Source organism: Nanorana parkeri, unplaced genomic scaffold (assembly GCF_000935625.1).
Source record: "Nanorana parkeri isolate BGI_ZX_2015 unplaced genomic scaffold, ASM93562v1 scaffold388, whole genome shotgun sequence".
NCBI lineage: Eukaryota > Metazoa > Chordata > Amphibia > Anura > Dicroglossidae > Nanorana > Nanorana parkeri.
In genome coordinates, this window is record NW_017306656.1 from 2,015 (window position 1) to 21,966 (window position 19,952).

The following is a 19,952-nucleotide window of genomic DNA, read 5'->3' on the forward strand; positions in this document are numbered from 1 at the left end:
TGAGACCGTGGCGCTGTAATCACAGCGCCACCTGTCTCAGCGGTCACTAACTGCAGCTTCTGTCACAGCTTCTGTCTGTGACAGAAGCTACGGTCTGTCGAGGGCTCCATAAGGCGCGCCGGACCTCCCTGCGTCCTATGGTCCGCTGCGTCTTATGGACCGCAAAATACGGTAGCTTGTCTGTGGATGGACTAGGAATTTTTAACATTTGTTCTTTGAGGTTTTTCTCTTGTTTTGTTAACATTATTTAAAAAATAAATAAAAGTGCCATTTTCTTTTTACAGCATTGCCCACATGTGAAGCCTCTTATGAACCATACCCAAATATTCTCTTGTCTGTGCACATAATGTTAAAGGTTGGAGAAGCTATTTGTGACTTAAAGGTTGACCTGGAAACAAACAAAACAAAGGTGAGAATGTCATAGATCGTTGAAATTCTGCAGGAAAGTTTAATCAACAGGAATATTTTTTTTTTTTAGTTCAGCTGTATGAGGTTCCATGTCTTTTGACATCAATTGCTGGGATATAGTGCACAGATATATCAGTGTCAAAATATATATTTTTTAATTGTGTTGATTGCTTAAAGTTGTGCAAAGTGATCCTTTCAAATGGTCTTTGCAAACAATAGAGCTGCATCTCACTGTTGTTTATGTTGTCTATGCATGGTAATCCTGTGCACTCAAATAAAATACAGTAGCAGTTCCTAGTCCTAGTAAAACAACAGAGTATGTTTCTATTACTACAGTATAAAGAGTGTTTTGAGCTTTTCTTTTTAAGATGGAATTTAATATTTTTATGAATTCTTTTCAAATATTACATTCTTGAGGTTAAGCTAAAACAGAGGGGTTGAAGCTCTATGTGTTCTTGAATACAAATCAGTACTTGCAGTGCAAAGGTCTGGAGTCCCTAAAGCTGGCCATACACCTTACAATTATCTGCAGATTTTCTGTGGTCAGATGGAAAAGGTGGAACAGATTCCTCCATCTACACTTAACTGTGTGGATGGAGTAATCTCCACCTGGGCCAATCTGTTGCACTTTTTCAATCTGACCACAGGAAATCTGCAGATAATTGTAAGGTCTATGGGCACCTTAAGGCATATTGTAAGCCTGTAGATGATGCAGCCCTTCAGCAACCACCTGTAAGTAAAATATAAGTTTCGAGTGGTCTGACTCTTTTCTGTATAGGAGTGTAGAATGATGCAATATATCACACCTGTATTATTCAGCACTCTTGTTTATATGTTCTACTTCAACCAAATGCCCTATGTATTATAGAATTTACCATCTTAAAGAAATGAGTGTGCTAACTGTATGTAAAAAATGAAACTCTATAACAAGTTTCTATTACTACTAGGGTTGCACAGATACCAAGTACAGTACTCGGTACAAGTACGAGTACATGTACCGATACTTTTGAGCTCCAAGACTACACTAGAGAAAAATTCAAAAATTAGGAGGCCGCTGTCATTTGTAAGGAGCACACGGAGCTCCCGGAATTTGTACATCTCTGTTTTAATGTACGATTTTGTTTTTATAAATATAAATAAAGGGATGCACAGATACCAGTTTTGCAAGTACAAGTACTGGTATTTGCCGAGTACTTACAAGTACGAGTACTGATACATTTTTGTTTATTGTCATGTGACAGTTTTTGTAAAACAATACAGACTAATGATTTCAGGACAGTGGTGGAGTGCCAGAGCCCGGTCCCAGCTGCAACCGCTGCAACCCTGGTAGTTCTCATGAAAATGCCAAGTATCTGCACTGTACTCAAAAAGTATCTGTGCATCCCTAATTACTACACTGCTGTTCACAACAGAACGCTCAATCAAATCATACAGTGGTTTACATATAATGGAATATAATGGAATAAAATGTAATCTTAACACACGACTGTTATTTACATGAAATGTATTTGTTCATTTATGACAGTAGAAACTAGTATGTGAATCAATTCTCAACATCAATCTAAAAGTGTAAAATCAATACTGGGTGGGCTAACCCTTTAAACAAGATGTCTGGATCATTTACCCATTGCTTTTACAAAAAAAAATAGGTTTAGTTATTTTTGCCAATTCCTGTGTATCAATAATCTTTTTTTAATTATTATTTTTTACATTTTATTTTAAAGTTCATCCAAAGCCTGCTGATATTTCCTCTCAGAGTGATAAACAGGCAAGACAAGTCAAGTCTTGTTAAATGTCTTTAAATAAATGTAATTTCCCCTGTTTGCTAATGCTACATGCAGATGTAAAGCTGGATTTCTCCTGCATTCTGCTAGACAGCGCCTAAGGAAGTGGGAGGGACTAAGCAGGACTTTTACATCTTTCTCCAAGATCCTGCAGATAGAGCAATGTGCTGTCAATTTAAAGAGCTGTGGGTGGAGCAAAGCATAACTGTTCACTGATTGGACTACGATCAGTGCCAACAAGAGTGTTCACACTCTATCAAAGGAAGTGCCTATCCAATGGTTCTACTGAAAGGAGTAGCAGATATTAAAAAATGTTCCATGAAGCACTTAGGAACACAGAGAACATAGCCCTAATAGTATGGGCATCACATACAGTCATGGCCAAAAATATTGGAACCCCTGCATTTGTCAGATAATGCACCGTTTCGTGCAGAAAATTGTTGCAATTACAAATGTTTAGGCATTCTCATGTTTATTTCTTTTGTTTCTATTGGTCTGGCACATAAAAAGCCAAATCTGACACATTCCACACAAAACTCCAAAAATGGACTGTAACCATCAATGAGTTTCTTACACCTCGCTACAGGAATTTTGAACCACTCTTCTTTCGCCAACTGCTCCAGGTCTCTCAGATTGGAAGCCCTGGGCCCTACATTGCACCCCAGAATTCTTAGGTAGTCTTCAGATTTCATAATACCATGCATGCACACAGTCAAGACATCCAGTGCCTGAAGCAGCAAAGCAACCTCAAAACATCAGTGAACCTCCACCATGTTTGACTATAGGGACTGTATTTTTTTCTTTATGGGCCTCATTTCTTTTTCTGAAAAGAGTAGAATGATGGGCTTTACCAAAAAGCTGTAATTTTGTTTCATCTGTCTACAACTCATTCTCCCAGAAGGATTTTGGCAAACTCCAATCTGACTTTTTAATGTTTCTGTGTCAGCAGTGGAGTCCTCCTGGGTCTCCTACCCTAGCATCCCTTTTCATTCAGATGGTGACATAAAGTGCGAGATGACACAGTTGTACCGTGTGCCTGAAGGTCAGCTTGAATTTGTCTGGCAGTTGATGGACGGTCTTTATCCACCAAACAATCCTTTGTTGCAATCTTTAATCAATTGTTCTCTTTCGTCCACGTCCAGGGAGATTAGCTACAGTGCCATGAGTCGTAATCTTCTTGACAATGTTGCGCACAGTGGACACAGGAACATTAAGATCTCTGGAGATGGACTTGTAACCCTGAGATTGTCCATGCTTTTCCACAAAAACTTGGAATGCAATTATTTCTTGCAATTTAGAGAAGGTGCTAATCATTTTGTCCATTCCATTTTTGGAGTTTTTTGGGGGCTTTTTTTGTTCCCCACTTTTTTGTGTCATACCAATAGAAACAAAATAATTAAACATGAGAATGCCTAAACATTTGTAATTGCAACAATCTTCTGCACTAAGTGGTGCATTATCTGACAGAAACGCAGGGATGCAAATATTTTTGGCATTGACTGTATGTGATTTTACAGTTTGGCCGAAGTTCTACTTTAACTGTTTTAAATAAAGTGATGCATGCTAGGTTTTAAAACAGTGACAGTATACCTGTCAGGAGAAAAATAAAGGGGCAACCATTGTAGGGCTGCAACAACTAATCGACATAATCGATTATAATCGATTAGTGAAAAAGTTGTCAACTTTTTCAATAACGATTAATCGAACGTAATAATCGGCTAACTAATCGATTTTGAAAATAATCGTTAGCTGCAGCTCTAAACCATTGCTGGGATTCTTCCTAAAATGCTAGCTGCCTGGCTCTATTTAGCTTCTGTACAAGCATGTATCATGTGAAAGCCAACAAGAAGTTGCAATTCCTCTTCTGTGTATTGATGATGGGTCAGTGACTTCTGAAGAAAAGCATTAGTATGACAATAAGGCTATTAGCATTCTCAGTTCAACAATGGCAGCATACATATTTTTCTATGTCACACTGAGATGAGGAGTAAGCTGTTTAAACCTATGTCTTGTTAGAAACCTAAACTTGTTAGAAACCAGTGCTACAGACACCTGTCATTTACAGACATCTGTCCATCAATGCTTAGCCCAAGCTCCAGTGGTACTATTGTGGTTATGTATGCTTATATGTAGCAGGTGTATCTATATAAATGCATGAATAATAAAAAAAAACATGGGTGTTTATATATATATATATATATAATGTGTGTGTGTGTGTGTAAAAATAATACTGCATTATTATAAGAAATTATATTGCATTTTTTTAGGTGATATATAAAAATGACATATTTTAGTAACGTATATATGGTACAAACATAGGTTAGAATATCCTGGAGTTACACATTTGTTTCTGATTTCAGCAAAAATCTAAGAAATATTTGTTATGAACATTATACTTAGACATTTGTTGTTATATATTGCAGAAACAACCAGTCTCTATAGACCAATTGAGTATGCATCCAGGAGAAGCTGAAATAAGCCCATTCCTTTGGCACTGTCTTCTCATTTGGCAGCACATCAGAAATAATAGCACACATTTGCATGATATTATCCAGCATCTCTTTCTCCTAAAGGGACACCTTCATCAGGAAAACTGGTTTGTATGAAGCTGACTTTATTCCACCAGTGGCATATCATTACTAGAAATTTACATAGACATTTACTCTTGCAATGCGTTTGTTTTTTAAAATATATTACCGTCATAATATTGTGAACCTTCCCTGACCTTTTCACAAAGTTTTTTTTCTTGTGCGTCTACATCTGTAAACGCAAACCGATCTTAAGATATGTTTGATTGAGACATAAATAAATCAATTTCAGTAAAAGGTCTCTTTTAGTCTTAATCTTTTATTTAGAATTACTTACAAACTCCCTCACTGCTAAAAAGGTGCCCATACCAAGGGCCCTCATCGGTAGAAAGAGATCAGTGTTGGACCCTATGTACTAATACTCAAGCGTTGCTCTGGTGTGTCTATGCATTTATTGGAGATTGGCTAAGTTCTATGATGAGAGATAAAGTCAGAATAAAAAGGATGCATTTATTCTAATCCTAGAGCAGCGTACCTTGTGTGATTCTCTTTGTAGGCTTCACTGTTTCTCTGTCTCTACCTTTTCTCTTCTATGAGTATGTTACATTGTGTCACTTGCAAAGATAACAGGATGTTAGCTTGTTGAGTAGTAGATGTGCAGAAATAAAAAATTACATGCAATGCAAACAAAATTTGGCCCCAGTATTAACCCTTAATGATATCCTGTGAGTCATTTTATACAAACTCCTTTTAAAGAATACCAGATTTACCATTTTGATTAAAAAGCTACTGTAATGGGAATTAACTATTGGCATTGTGTAAATGGTTAATCTACACCAAACCATTTTAAGTTTTGGCTAGATGCTGGAGCATTATATCACTTGGCAGCTTCTCATTTCTGGCAAGATCTCTGTTCTTGAGTTCCCAGATCTGCACAACCTATGTGGTCATTGTGGAGTGACCCTACTCTCCTTGTTGGATTTATGAGTTATAATTTGGAGAGTGTAACAGTAGGTGGACAGGGACACGTGGACAGGAATAGAGTCGGGTACTATGGTAGACAGATCTCACTGTTGAAATATCCAAGATATATAAGAAGCCAGCGGCTAAGTGAGCCGCTAGACAGCTCTAAAATATTAACTCATAAATATTTATACTTATATCTGTATTTCTTTTTTTCTTTTCTACTGTGTAGTCAGTCTCTTAAAACAGAAAATTAAGGAAGAGCAATCTAAAACTCTTTAGGGTCTATTTAAAAACAGCTCCCAGAACCTTTTACCCTGCGATTCTCTGTGAACGTTTGTTCTGCGGGAATAGAGGCAAAAATGAACTTTGTTAGTATATTTTATTTTCAGGTTGAATGTAACATTTGAAAAATACTACAGTATGGTCACGTGACGGACCTGAGGAGCATGGAAATTAAGCAGCTCTGATGCACAGGCATTGCAGCGCAGCACAACACACTTTACCCCAGTACTATAAAGTATGTTACATGTCTGTTTTTTGATCAGTTCTTGTGCATTGGCAGCCCATTCCAATTAAATAGGCTGTCTTATCAAAATGCATGTTAACATGTGACACAATGCATGTGCGTTAATGCAACCCCAAAGAATGGACATGTCTGGATTGGCCTTTAAAAAGGCATTTGTACAGCAGGAACCTCTCCCTGTAGTAAGCAATTCTTGTGCTCTTTGTTACAGTATATTCAGCAGCCCAGGCAGGGCTAAGGTCCCCAGAAGTGGTGCTATGTGGATGATGCTTGGTTTCTCTTGTGGCAGCAGGGCCATTTTCATTTGATATTTTAAATTCCTGTTGACTTAAAAAATGCTAATATAAGAATGCTGTAAAAACCAACAACAGATGGATTGCAGAGACAATGCGATAAAAGTTTCTTCGTTATTGATAGACTAAGTTGTAATTATTTATACATTTGATATGAGTTATTAAGGCAGTCAATCATTATTAACGTTCCTATTTCTTAAATGTTCTGTCAGCATATGCCTCATTTTTGTTATGCGGGCTTCCATAATTCATCAAGTAAGTAGAAGAAAATTAACTTTGACAGTCAATTGGGAAATAAATACATACGTTTTTATATTGCTTAATGTGCCATCTGTGAAATGTAGCTAGAATGAATTCTAAATTATTTATGCAACTTCATATTAAAAACTGAACTTGCAGTTAATTAAATAGATCTAAGAAGCATCTAGAGGTATGTAGGACATTTCTACATATGCAATTCACAGGAAGAGCTGTTAGAATTGCAGGGTGCTTGTGTGTTAAGAGACATAACAAGTAAAAGGGGACCTTGGACACATAAGTAACTTTTAGATCATAGTACTGTATTTCCTGCAGTATGACCTTCTATTGTCTAGTGGTTGCCACTTTCACCATCGGTTACAACATTTCAGTTAAAGTGTAAATCCATATTTTTTCATAAAATACACTCAATTACATAGTTTTCATGGATTTGAGCAAACTTCAATGTAGATTCTGACCAGCTGCCATTTCACTTGAAATTCACACATTCATTTCTTTAACATCCTACTTCATGCCGTCTAATGAGTGATGAGTGGGAGGGCTTTCCTGCTTTGGTCACCTGATTAATCCACTGCCTTAACAAGGGAAAAAAGCTGAGAACAACAGTGAGACACATGAGTAGGGAATGACATTTCTAGGGGAGATCTGTACACACTAGAATGGTAGTATATTATTAATGCTTTGTAACCTTCTCCCTAACACTGTATTGTAAAAACAGTGGCGGGGAGGTGGAAGTGTCTTTCTGGAGCTCCATTCATAAATGTTACTCCAGAAATGAGCTCTCGGGCGACCAGTGCGCCCGTTAACAGCTGTTATCTGAGCCATCATTGGACAGCCCAGATCACAGGCACACTGAGCAGAGCTGAAGCAATCAACCAATCACATCATTCACAAATATAAACACACTACTGGGTACATTGGAGATCCAGCCCCTTCCTCTCACAACAAAGGTGGGGAATGAAGGGTGAACTAATGAGTGAATCATTTAATCATTAGTAGAAGGTAGCAGGCAACAGCAGATATTCAAGGTAGTCATTCGATTGTGGGACTGTTTTTAATCTTTTCACCACCCTCCTCTTCTGTACATCTCAGCTATATATCTGTACATATGCTGTATGTGACCTGTACATCAACCCCTTCACCCCTTTTCTCCTTCTGTGTATGACCTGTACATTTAGGGGGTCATTCACAAAGCAGCCGAAGTGAAGTGAGCCGAACGCTGTTCGGCTATTCACTTCTGGCTTGTACGGCTGATGCTATGCATGTTCGGCTGAGCTGAAGTGCAGAAGGACTTCGACTCAGCTGATCCAACATCTGGATTGACTGAGCCGAAGCTCCGGCAGCTCACTCACTGCCTTCTCCAAGCTCTTCATCCTTTAGTAAATAACCCCCTAAATGTTATGATTGTAATATCACATTATAGCCTCTAGATTGTGCTAAAGGAACACAGGAAATAAATATTTTTTTCTATGCCCCTCGACTCCGGAATTGTTTATAAGTCATCCTCAGTCCTGGTGTCCACTGTCTCTCAGACAGAATAAATATAGGAGGTTAATCTACATAGCAGGGGCATAGACAGCAATACAAGCCTAACTGGGGTTCTAATCTTTCCCTACTCCAAACAAACAAATAAAAAAAAAAGTTTTAACTCTTTAACTTTAAGTCTGGACAAATAATCAAATACATTTCCTGCTATGAATTTTATGATTCTGTTTTTTATTATACAGTTTATAAATAACGTCATGTTGTTTATTCTAACAGTGTTGTTCACAGAAGGGTGAAGAAGTTGGAGAAGGCAGGAGAAGTAAACAATCTAGGCCAAAATAGCTGATTTGGAAAAAGCCTTCAATTCAGATCACTTTCCAGTTCAGCTATGTTGTCCTAGATTGTTCACTTCTCCTGCCTTTTCCCTTTTGTGCATAACCCTGTAAATGTTTTGGACTAGGGTGATGCTGTGGGCATAACCTATCTAGATTTCAGCAAAGCTTTTGATATGATTCCATATAATGTCATAAAAAAGTTGCATGGGAAAAACATAAATCCATAGGAAAAAAAGGTTTTGATCTTTTTTTTCTGCTGTCACACTTCTATGTTTTTATGTTTCTATAATTGTTCAATTTCTTTTGTTTAGGTTGGATCCACTCCTTGCTTTGTTTATCTTGAGTGAAGCTGCAAAAAAAGAAATATCCTGTTTAAAAGCATTAATGGATCTTGGGGGTGACATTCTTTCTCATGTTCCTCAAAATGAAGTACGGGTAGTCAAATGAGCAACACAACAACAGTATATTAATGGAAAACCTTTGTGTTTGGTGAACAAATAAGCTGGTCTTCTATAATGGTAACATTTCTCCAGCTGTGAAATTCAAATGTGTTGAAGAAACATTAAAGTAGAACTGTGGTCTGGCTATGGATGTTCAAATCTTTACATATTCTTAATGAGCTTTAAAGCTCTCATTGATCTCTTTAACTGCAGGCACCATGGGGCAATTCATCCTCAAAGTTTGCAAAAAATGCAAAGAAGTTGTCCTAGTTGATTCAAGCAATCTTCTGTCTTTCTTCCTGTGCACCTGCTGTGTGTTTATATTTCTCACTGCTGGCAGGGGAAGCAAAATGATCTACTGAGAAAAAAATAAAAGTAAAAGTGTTTTCTCAGAACTGTAGGTCCCTGTTCACATGTAGGTGTTTTGCAACTCAAAGCTCGGAGCTACAAAAAACTAAACACAATGAACCGCATTGTTTTCTAAGACCCCTGTTCACACCTGAGCATTCTGTTGCCTGTAGCAAAACGCCGGTCAGTAGAAAAAGTACAGAAGATACTTTTCTGCGGATTTCTGCGCTTTTGGCCCAATAGACTAAAATAGAAATGCCTGTAAACATATGTTTTTGTACTTATTTTGTACTTGCTTGCAGCTGGCCACCTAGGTATGCCATTCGTCAGTGGCTTTTACCCTCCTGCTTTAAGCTCATGGCCACTGATGACCGCTATTAACAAAAATTGTGGGCGCCCTCCCACCAGGAGCAGTGAGGAGCCGTAGCTGATCAGGGAGGAGAGACACTGTCGTCCTGTCAGTTTCAGGATGGCAGCGTCTCTGTACATGACCGAGCGGGGGATCAGTAAATATCTTGGATATTTACCGATCCTCTGTTTGCACCACAAACACTGGAGTGATCAGCTGTTCATTCCAATGTTTGTAAACAACTGGGGACACATAGTACTATGTGTCCCCAGTAATGAATGAACAGGAAGTGCTTTATATTAAGTCCTGTCTATTCATGAGTTTCTAAATGGGAAGAAGCAACTCAGTACAGAGTCTTCTACCCATTCAGAAATTGGTTGATAGTAAACGTTTTACTATAACCGGTTTCTTAATGAATTGGAAGCCTCTGTACTAAGTGCTTTCCATTCATTTAGAACAGAGGCTGCAGAAAAAGAGATTGAGGACTCTATATCCTCAATCTCTTTTTCTATGTCAAAAAGGAAATGTCAGGGGTCTGTTAGATTTAGTTGGAAACTTCTTTTGTGTGTGCGCTGATACTGATTTTAATGTGCTGTTCTCAATTTTATTGTGTATCTTTATCAGTTTAATATTGATTTGATAAACATTTGCACAATTATAGCAGGACCTACAAAATTAGTAGCACCATATTTTTATTCACCTGGGCCTGTGCTTTCAGAAAATATAGCAACGCAGCAATAGAAAATCAAAACAATGGGAAACATTACAAAGACGGTGTGGCCAGGTGATGTTAAAAGCGTTTCTCAGTGCTTGGCAGTGAAAGGGTTAAAGCTTATCAGCTGCTTGTTAAGAATATGTAAAAAATTGAATGTGCATAGCCTGGCTACAGTTTTTCTGTAAATATGACCTTGACAGTTTTATTGAAAACTTTGGTTATACATAGCAATAATTTGGGAAAACCTAATGGTGCTTACATGTGTTTGGTCAACTCTAGCTCAGCCTATAGGAGGTATAACAATGAATATCTGTTTGGTGTATGTGATCACAATATAACAAACTCTTCAAACTAGCTCATTATCATTTGCATGTGCTTTTGTAAGTAAAATATGCTTCATGACCAATGACATTTAATAATTGTATGCTTTTTCACAATATTCTGTCTCAATAGTCCTCAAGTCATGAACGGCATTGGGAAATCATCTGCATGTATGCTATGGTACTTGCAGATGTTTGTTTGCATGGATCTACATCGGATATCCAAAAATATGCTTTCATTGGCTTCAAAAGTGAAGATACTTTGAATGAGTCCAACAAAGAAGCAAGTTTAAATAGTTTATTGTTTTATAAGACTCCAGATATATCAGATGCCAGTAAGTATATTTATATATACAACCCCAATTCCCAAAAAGTTAGGACGCCGTGTAAAATCTACATAAAAACAGAATGCAATGATTTGCAAATCTTAGAAATCTATATTTGATTTACAATAGAAAACATATCAAATGTTTGAACCAAGAAAATTTACCATTTTAAGAAAAAATAAGGTGATTTTGAATTGATGCCAGCAACATGTCTCCGAAAAGTTGGGACAGGACCATGTTTACCACGGAGTAGCATTCCCTCTTTTTTAACAACACTGTAAACAACTGGGAACTGAGGAGTTGCTGGAGTTTTGGGAGAGGGATGTTGTCCCATTCTTGCCTAATTTAGGATTCTAACTGCTCAACAGTTCTGGGTGCAATCCAGACTGGTGAAAGGTCTGGATTGCAGACAAGCCAGTTAAGCACCCAGACTCTTCTACTAGAAAGCCATGCCGTTCTCATAGATGCAGCATGCGGTTTAACATTGTCCTGCTGAAATATGCAAGCACTTCCCTGAAAAAAATATCTTTCAGCATTGATATTGCCTTTCCAGATGTGCAAGCAGCCCATTCCATACACACTAATGCACCCCCCATACCATCAGGGATTTAGACTTTTGAACGGAGCACTGATAACAAGCTGGAAAGTCCCTTTCCTCTTTAGTCTGGAGGACGTGGCGTGCATGGTTGCCAAAAAGAAGGTCAAATTTCAATTTGTCTGGCCACAGAGCACTTTACCACTTTAAATGAGATTTGGCGCAGAGAAGACTTGTTCAGATGTGGCTTTTTCTTTGTATGATAGAGCTTTACATTGCATTTTTGGACGGCACAGCAAACTGTGTTCACAGACAGTAATTTTTGGAAGTTCCTGAGCCCATCCAGTGAGGTCCATCACAGAATCATGCCTGTTTTTAATGCAGTGCCGTCTAAGGGCCCAAAGATCAAGGGCATCCAATATTGCGTTTTGGCCTTGTCCTTTGCACACAGAGATTGCTTCAGATTCTCTGAATCGTTTGATGATATTATGTACTGTAAATTATGATATATTTAAAGTCTTTGCAATTTTACTTTGAGGACCATAATTCTGAAATTGTTCGACAATTTTTAGATGCAGCTGTTCACAGACTGGTGAACCTCTGCCCATCTTTAATTCTGAGACACTCTGACTCTCTCTAAGATGCTCTTTTTATATCCAATCATGTTACTGACCAGTTGCAAAATTTTCTTTCAGCTCTTTCTTGTTAGTAGCACTTACTTTGCTAGCTTTTTGTTGCCCTGTCCTAACTTTTTTGGGACATGTTGCTGTCATCAATTTCCTGAAGAGGGCAATGTTGGGCTAGGAATAATTTTGATATTTTTCCTTAAAATTTCTGTATCATATCATGAGATGACCTTTGACATAAGCTCATTCAAGAAAACATCAATTTAAGAAATGGCTATGTATCTGACATGACTCCCTGACATTCTGGAGACGAGTATCTCTTTAAGACGATATACTGCTTAAGAAAGTTTGAGAAAGTTATATCTATATATCTTCTACTTACATTGAGGGTGAGGTCATTTGTACTGAGAGACTGTAGTTACTTAAATTCTTTCACTGATTACAGAAATAATAATATAATAATCTACTTAATATAATCATTTGTAATTTTGAAAACACCATATTAATACAATACACCAATATATGTCAATTAGTAAAACCAACTAATATAGATAAAATATATAAGTTGAATATTGCAGTATAAAAACCAAATTACTTAATTAAATAAGTATTCTCCTCATGCAATAATAATAATAATAATACAATTGACATTATTGATTATAATAATTCTGTCAAATAATAATAATACTGTGTACAACGTAGCTTTTAATACTCTTTTTCATATGTTGAAAAGATGAGAAAGAAAAAATAAATATTGTGGTAAATAGTTCTTTGTGCTTTGTTAAGCCCGCGACATGGCCTCCTCCATTAATCTTGCAGACTGGTACCATGGTCAGTCCTTATCTTGCTGTTGTCTGGTACAACTCAGAATTCCCAAAATTTACAACTTGGAAATCTGTGCTGTAAGGATTTGAGAATGGCTGATGTTAGAGTCTTTGTCTTGAAACCATGAACTCAAATTCACCTTCTATACTGATAGAATAGAAATAGCAAAATGGTTTCCAGTATGCCCATGTTACATTATGTGAAGATGATAGGTTTAGGCCTTACAGTTTAATTCTTTTAGCACTCAATAGTACCAACAATACTACTGGGTCAGTTCCATTAGCTTTACTACAATAATCAGATAAACAAATTTCTGTAAACGTTTGCAAAGCAAAACACCTTCTCAGAAATGTAAACACTATGTAATCCTACTAGTTGGAGTAGCTATATAAAGATGCATTAAACTGATCGGTGCAAATGGTTGCATAAAAAAACACATTTATTAAAGCGGATATTTCATCTAAATAGTGAAGCCCACCTCACCCTTGCTAAAAATGCTCCAATAAACTGCTAAAAACAACTATTCGGGGGAAAAAGTTATATTTCCTTTCCTCCAGCTTCCATTCATGATACCTAGATGATGGCTCCATTATCCTTCTGGTGAGATGCCCTGGACTGTTGAATAGCCCAAACTTTGAGTACCCAGCATTACCTGGGATCTAGTCTGGTGGTTGATGACATCGCCCCCTGCACTATGGAACCAGAGTACAGGGTAACTATAGCATCTAAGTTTTTTCCCACTGGTGTTTTTTCAAAATAGGGGGTAACGGCCATGCTAAAAACAGGCCTAGCTTTGAGTACAAGGTCAGTTTTAATCCACATTGTAAACATCCCAAAATATGTATCAAAGTGGCCCACATAAATGGTATAAATATATCAGTGTAATTAATAACATTGTTCAGTACTTGAAAACACTTTCCAATACTATAGCCTTTGTGAACTAAGACTTGGTCAGAAGTCCTGACTTTCCTCTGATTTCTTTAGCTGCCTTCTTATTCCAGTGACTTAGAAGTATTGAGGACACAGGAAGCCAGGCTATGAGCATACGTAGCCTCTTTATCCCTTTTAAGTTCAAGTTTCCTTTAATGCTTTCTTATTCATACAGAAGTGTATGAGGATATTTTTGTTCATATACGGCATATTATATTTCAAAACTATTGTTGTTTAATTATGTTCATTTAAAAACAAGACAAAATGTTTGACAGAACTAATATCCTTAATACTATTTGCTTGCACAAGCAATGTTTATTACATTATACAGTTTGCAATTAAGTAGAACAAATAAAAAGAACAATATTGATGTAATAAATCTTATATAGATATTACAAAATGAAAATAAAATACTCTGTTTTAATGGGAGATGAAGAGAACATATTAAATTCTTTACATCATTTTGTGTTAACGGTCATTTCATACTTCTGTGGTACTGGAAATTTTAAACAAAACATAACATTTTTCATTTTATATTTTTTCAGTTTGTATAATTAGTGTTGGACATAATCAGTATTGTGCAATAATTTAGGGAAAATGTTCTTTTAAACTATGCTTTTAACTGTTTACTATTGATAAACATTAACAGTAAAATGTTGTCAATGCTGCAATTTCACTACTTTTGTATAAGTGCATCTGTCACTTTTAAAAAATGTGTTAAACTCATTTCAGGTTTTTATAAAGAAGAATGTTGAGTGATTTATCACCCTCATCTGACTAAGGTTCACAAGATGAGTGATGTCTGAAGCTCTCAAATCAGTGGTGCTCTGAAAGAGTCATTGGCTATAGATAGATATGTACATGTAGGATATATAACAGAGATAATGTGAGGTATCTTATACTGATCAAATAAGTTTGCTAGTAGGTTTTTGCAAGGTACATAAACATGGTTGCTCTCTATCACATATCTGGTTAGAGGCCAAGATGACAAGAAAGGTTCCATTACACCTCTGGTCCAAACAACTCCAGAGAACAGGGAATGAGAGGACAAGGAGTTGCATGTGTGCCAAAAGTCCAGTTCAGAAGCTCAATTCTAGCAGAAGACTAGAGGGGTTCTTGCTAACTGACAGGAAGACCACCAAGGAGTAGAACCACAGGAGAAGTCACACTGAAACCTAGAAAAGGCTGGAAGCATGGTCTGGGACAGGCGGTGGTCAGCAACTGAAAAGACAGTGCAAAAGCTGGATCGTGGTCAGGAGGCAGGCCGAGGTCACACTGGGAGGCCATCAGAGTTGTGAAAGAAGGAGGCCAGGGTCACACTGGGAGATCAGCAAAGGCAGATTAGGGGTCAGGAACTAGCTGAGTTAGCAACAGGAAGGCAGATGAAGATAGTGTCATGAACAAGCTGGACCACAATGGGGAGTCAGAGCAGAAATGAATCCAGGAGCAGGCCAAGTCAGCAATGGGTAAGCAAAACACAACAACGGGTGCAGGTTTTTTTACACTTTGCAGTCAAAATTGAGAAAGCCCCACCATATGATTATGTGTTCCCGTTCATACACAATGTTTGCCAGGTCCCCCAATTTTCCTCCCATAGACAAGATAAGGAGTGCTTGAACTTCTTATTAGTTCTGAGTTGCAAGCATTTGGGCCTTCTAGGTCACTCACACATTGTTCCAATTCCTGTATTCGGTGGTGTTGAAAGTAATAGTTTATAGTGCTGTTTCAATGTTTGTTTGCAGAATACAGAATGTTACAGTTTACTGTAATTAGTCCACAATAGTCCTCTGTTAGGGGATCAAGTTGTTTGGGATTTCACTTATTACTGCATTTTATAGATATGTTGTGGAATTTTGAAGTGATATTTTAACAGGGTCAGCAGCTAATTTTTTTTTCTTTTTTTTTCTTTTTTAGAATATTTTAAATTGTTATATAGGGGTTTTACGTATGTTAGAGAATGGGTTTAAAGGGCACAGAAGATCATAATACCATCATTGCATAAATAACGCTGTTTTAGTATTAGCATGTTGATAGAATGTGTTGACATATTGGAAGAATATACAGTATTGTATATTGGTTTAACCTACATTACAGTAAATATACTAGTGTCAAAAAACACTGTCAATAAGAAGAAATGTCTTAATTATTGCTCAACCAAGAGTAAAAATTGTAGTTTGCATACATTACATTACTTTTTACCTTTTTTATCCAATTGAGAAGTATGGTGGGAATTAAAGGACGTTTTGTTTTTTTTTTGCAAACAAATATTAGTTACAATATCTCTATAACTTACGTTCAACAAAAAAATGCATGTATTGTCTGAATATTTTAAACTCTGATGCTGGAACAAAATGTTGCTTAGTTTTTTCCCCCCATAAATGCTTTCATTTCTTTAACTATGAATAATGGAGAAGCTGTATTATTAAACTTTTCCTATACATATAACAGAATATTCTGACTTTATAGCCACCAGCACCTTGGGCATGGTGAATGTAATATATTTATATTATCAGATTTAAATTGAGAAAGCATATCCATCAGGTTATGTATATTGAAAAAAATGTGTTTCTGTATTGTCAGTACAAGAAAAAATATTTTTTCTATCATGCAAGTTAAATATTTATTGGGCTTTAGAGATCCAATTATAAGCATATGAATGAGTTTTATTGATTTAAGATACAGGAATTCACTCAGTAATACAATGGAAATGTATTTTCTGACTTAAGACAAATACAAAAAGAAACCTGTTCAACTTGATTACCAATTTTATTACTGTACAAAAGCTTTTATTGGGCTTATGTTTACGTTTATACACAGGTTTAAAGCCATTGCAGGAGCTTCAAGAAGGTTGTTAAAATGGCAATTTACATCAATAAAAAATACAATATATGTAAATAACATTTAATTCATGTCATAACATCACATGAAAAGCAGGGCTGTAGGCAAAAAGCCAAAAAGTAATGCACAAAGCAAAAAAGGAAATTATAATGGTAGAGTTTGGTAAAAGTATTCGTATGAAAATAGGATGAGACAATAGATCCTACAGGGAAATCAATCTATTCATGCTTCTTTAACCCCTTCGTGACGGGAGACGTACACTGTACGTCCAGCCACAAAGGGACCAAATGACTCGTCACGTACACTGTACGTGACAAGTTATTTGCTGCACTAGAAGGCTGCTAACCGCTGAGAATCAGCGGTTACCTTTCAGTAATAGATGTCTAACTATCTAGAGATCCATTACTGAAAGGGTTAACCTTTTTCAGACACCCGATACCTTAATATCGGGTGTCTGAGAGTCACAGCAAAGCAGACACACATGTCGGCTTTTGCCGGCATTCTGACAGCTCGTATAGATCGAGAGATATCTCTCTCAAGCTATACTGGCTTTTTTTTTTTTTATCTTTTGACTTTCAAGAATAGATACAAAATGTTATGTATTAGACACATAATGTATCTATTCTTGAAAGTAGAATGTTTAAGTTTTCTGAAACATTCACTGACAGCTGAATCCTGAACTGCTGCAGGATCAGTGTCACTAACTTATTATCGGCTGTTCTGAAGTTTGAAGCAGCCTGATAATAAAAAAAATGTATTAATTTATCAAGCAGTAATAGTGAGATTAATTCACAATGACTGCCTGATATAATTAAATAAATAAAATTTGTCAGTATAAAAAAAGTGAAAAGTGTAAATAAATTAAAAAAAATAGTGAAAAGTGTAAAAAAATTAAAAATAAGGGACAAATAAATGAATGTATGTATTGCATTTTTTTTTAGCTGTGCTGGTTTTGTTAAAAAAAAATACTACAAATCAAAACTGGGAAAAAAAGTTTTTTTTTACGTTTTTTCCTCTTTTTTTAATTTGTATTTGTCCTAAGTGAGGCGTTAGACACACATATGTGATATAAATATATAGCCCTATCTGTCCTCTAAAAAACAATATATAATATGTGTGGGTGCACTTTGTAAGAAAGTATATTACTGACGTGGAAGAATCACACAGCAAAAATGTCAAAAGTGTGTCAGTCATTTACGAACAGAAACCAAAAACAAGCTCAGTCATGAAGGGGTTAAAGTGAACATTTCCCTTATTCATCATGATATTTTGCATTCTGGTGATAATGAGGAAAAAAGGAATTTGTCTTTTAAACAGGATGCTATTGTCCCAAAGGCAGCAGAGATAATGTGAGAAACGCATTTATGACAGTGAAATCCTTCATTAGGTGGTATAGAAGGACACTAAAGTGACTTTGTCACAAAAGAAAGTGCTATTGTGAATACATTGCATGCCCTCACAGGTCTGCTACAGCCTGTAGTTCATAGCGTGATTCCAGAAGACATGACCTTTTTGATCAGCAAAGGACTGACTATTTCTGGTGCTGTCAAAACTTGCCACTTCATTCCACTACCCCCCCTACAAGAGTTGCACATTCTTCATATAAGAGTCAATTAGAAAAATGTGGGAATCTAGAATATGTTGTTCGAATCTTGTGTAAAACCACTGATATATAAACACCTTTGTGCACAAATATTATACACATTGCAAAGCAAAATTATTTTTGCCCATCAGTTATATAGTAAAAACACCTTAATTCGATAAAGAAAGTAAAGGAATGTGTCTATACCTGTATTGTACTGATTATGTTCTACACATGAATAGTTTCTATTGGAGTCCTATATACCTGCACAAATTATCTATGCACTGGGCAGATGTAAATATTTAAGGGTTTTCATTAGTCTTATTAGTTATTGTTCTGCCATAGGACATGCTTACAGTGCTCACAGTGCTGTTGAGAAATACTCTTTCAGCAACAGTTCTCCAGTATGCATTATGGACCCTTGAATTGTCATCACATTGGTTCTCAGGCAAATATTACACAGGTTATATGGACAAGGTCTTGATGGTGAATAAAAGCATATCTGAGGTTTTTTGTTTTTCTTTTCAGAAGACTTTTGGATGATTTCGTATTGTGCTGTTTACAATCTGGTTAAAATCTGTCATGAACTTAAGTGGGATAAAAACAGAGATGGCCTTAGATGTGCAATTTGGAATGCACTATACAAACATAAAAGTACAGAAAATGATACCCGAGTCTTCAATGCTGAAAAGATTGCCGAGGTTTGTGTTGAAAAGTCAATTACATCTGCTTTTACTAAGCTCCTCTGTGGCACTGCATTTAGAGAATTCCATGTCATTTAACAATAACAAAATATTGACTCAAGTAATCCATGGATGATAAAATGTTATATGTTAAAAGTACCGGGTTATGCCATGGGCTGTGTTTTCTATCAACTTTTTCCCTTTTCTCATCAAAAACATATATTCTGTGGTACATTTCTAAAGGATAATTTCCAAGATTTGCAAAGAGCTGATATTAAACTGCCTGACACTTTTTATAAATAAACAGATATGTAGTGTATGATTGGGATCCAATCATTAACAGGAAGACATTGAATAAATTAGGATGCCCAAAAAGTAATATGGCTTTATCAGAACAATAAAATAAATATGATTTATGCCTGTTGGTGGCTACACATCAATTCAACTTAGCAACCAGTTGGATGTGTAGCTCTGGCTCACAGTAGCCAATCGTAAAGCCAAAATGTAGTTTCATTAAATAAGGATAAATAGAAGGATAACAGAATTTTTAAGTAATCAGACACAAACTTTTTGTAATTTATAAAAATATTAAAATCGGCTGCGATGTTTATATCGCTCAGCCCCATATTTTTATTAGTCCCCATCCAACACCTTTACGCTATACATAAATTACTTTTACTTCTGATATATCAAGTTACAGTCCATGTCGGTTATTATACATTTGCTGGATAGTCTGTGGACAGGAGAGCATGCGTGATCAAGTGTAAGCCGGGGTGCTGCGCTTGGTTGTGTGTGCTCCACCTTTTAATTGGTCTTATTTTAATTGGTCTTATTTACACATGCTACACATATTTT

General features: G+C 36.4%; 1 protein-coding gene across 1 annotated transcript; it reads left to right on the top strand.

Annotated features, from left to right (window-relative positions):
- Positions 1–265: 265 nt before the first annotated feature.
- On the top strand, positions 266–19,196 carry LOC108789332 (transmembrane protein 232-like; the record flags this gene model as incomplete). The annotated part of the gene is made up of 5 exons (XM_018559309.1): positions 266–409; positions 4,616–4,788; positions 8,892–9,015; positions 10,886–11,087; positions 18,943–19,196. Coding segments are annotated over 5 exons (897 nt in total), but the record flags the coding sequence as incomplete, so codon positions are not given.
- Positions 19,197–19,952: the final 756 nt, after the last annotated feature.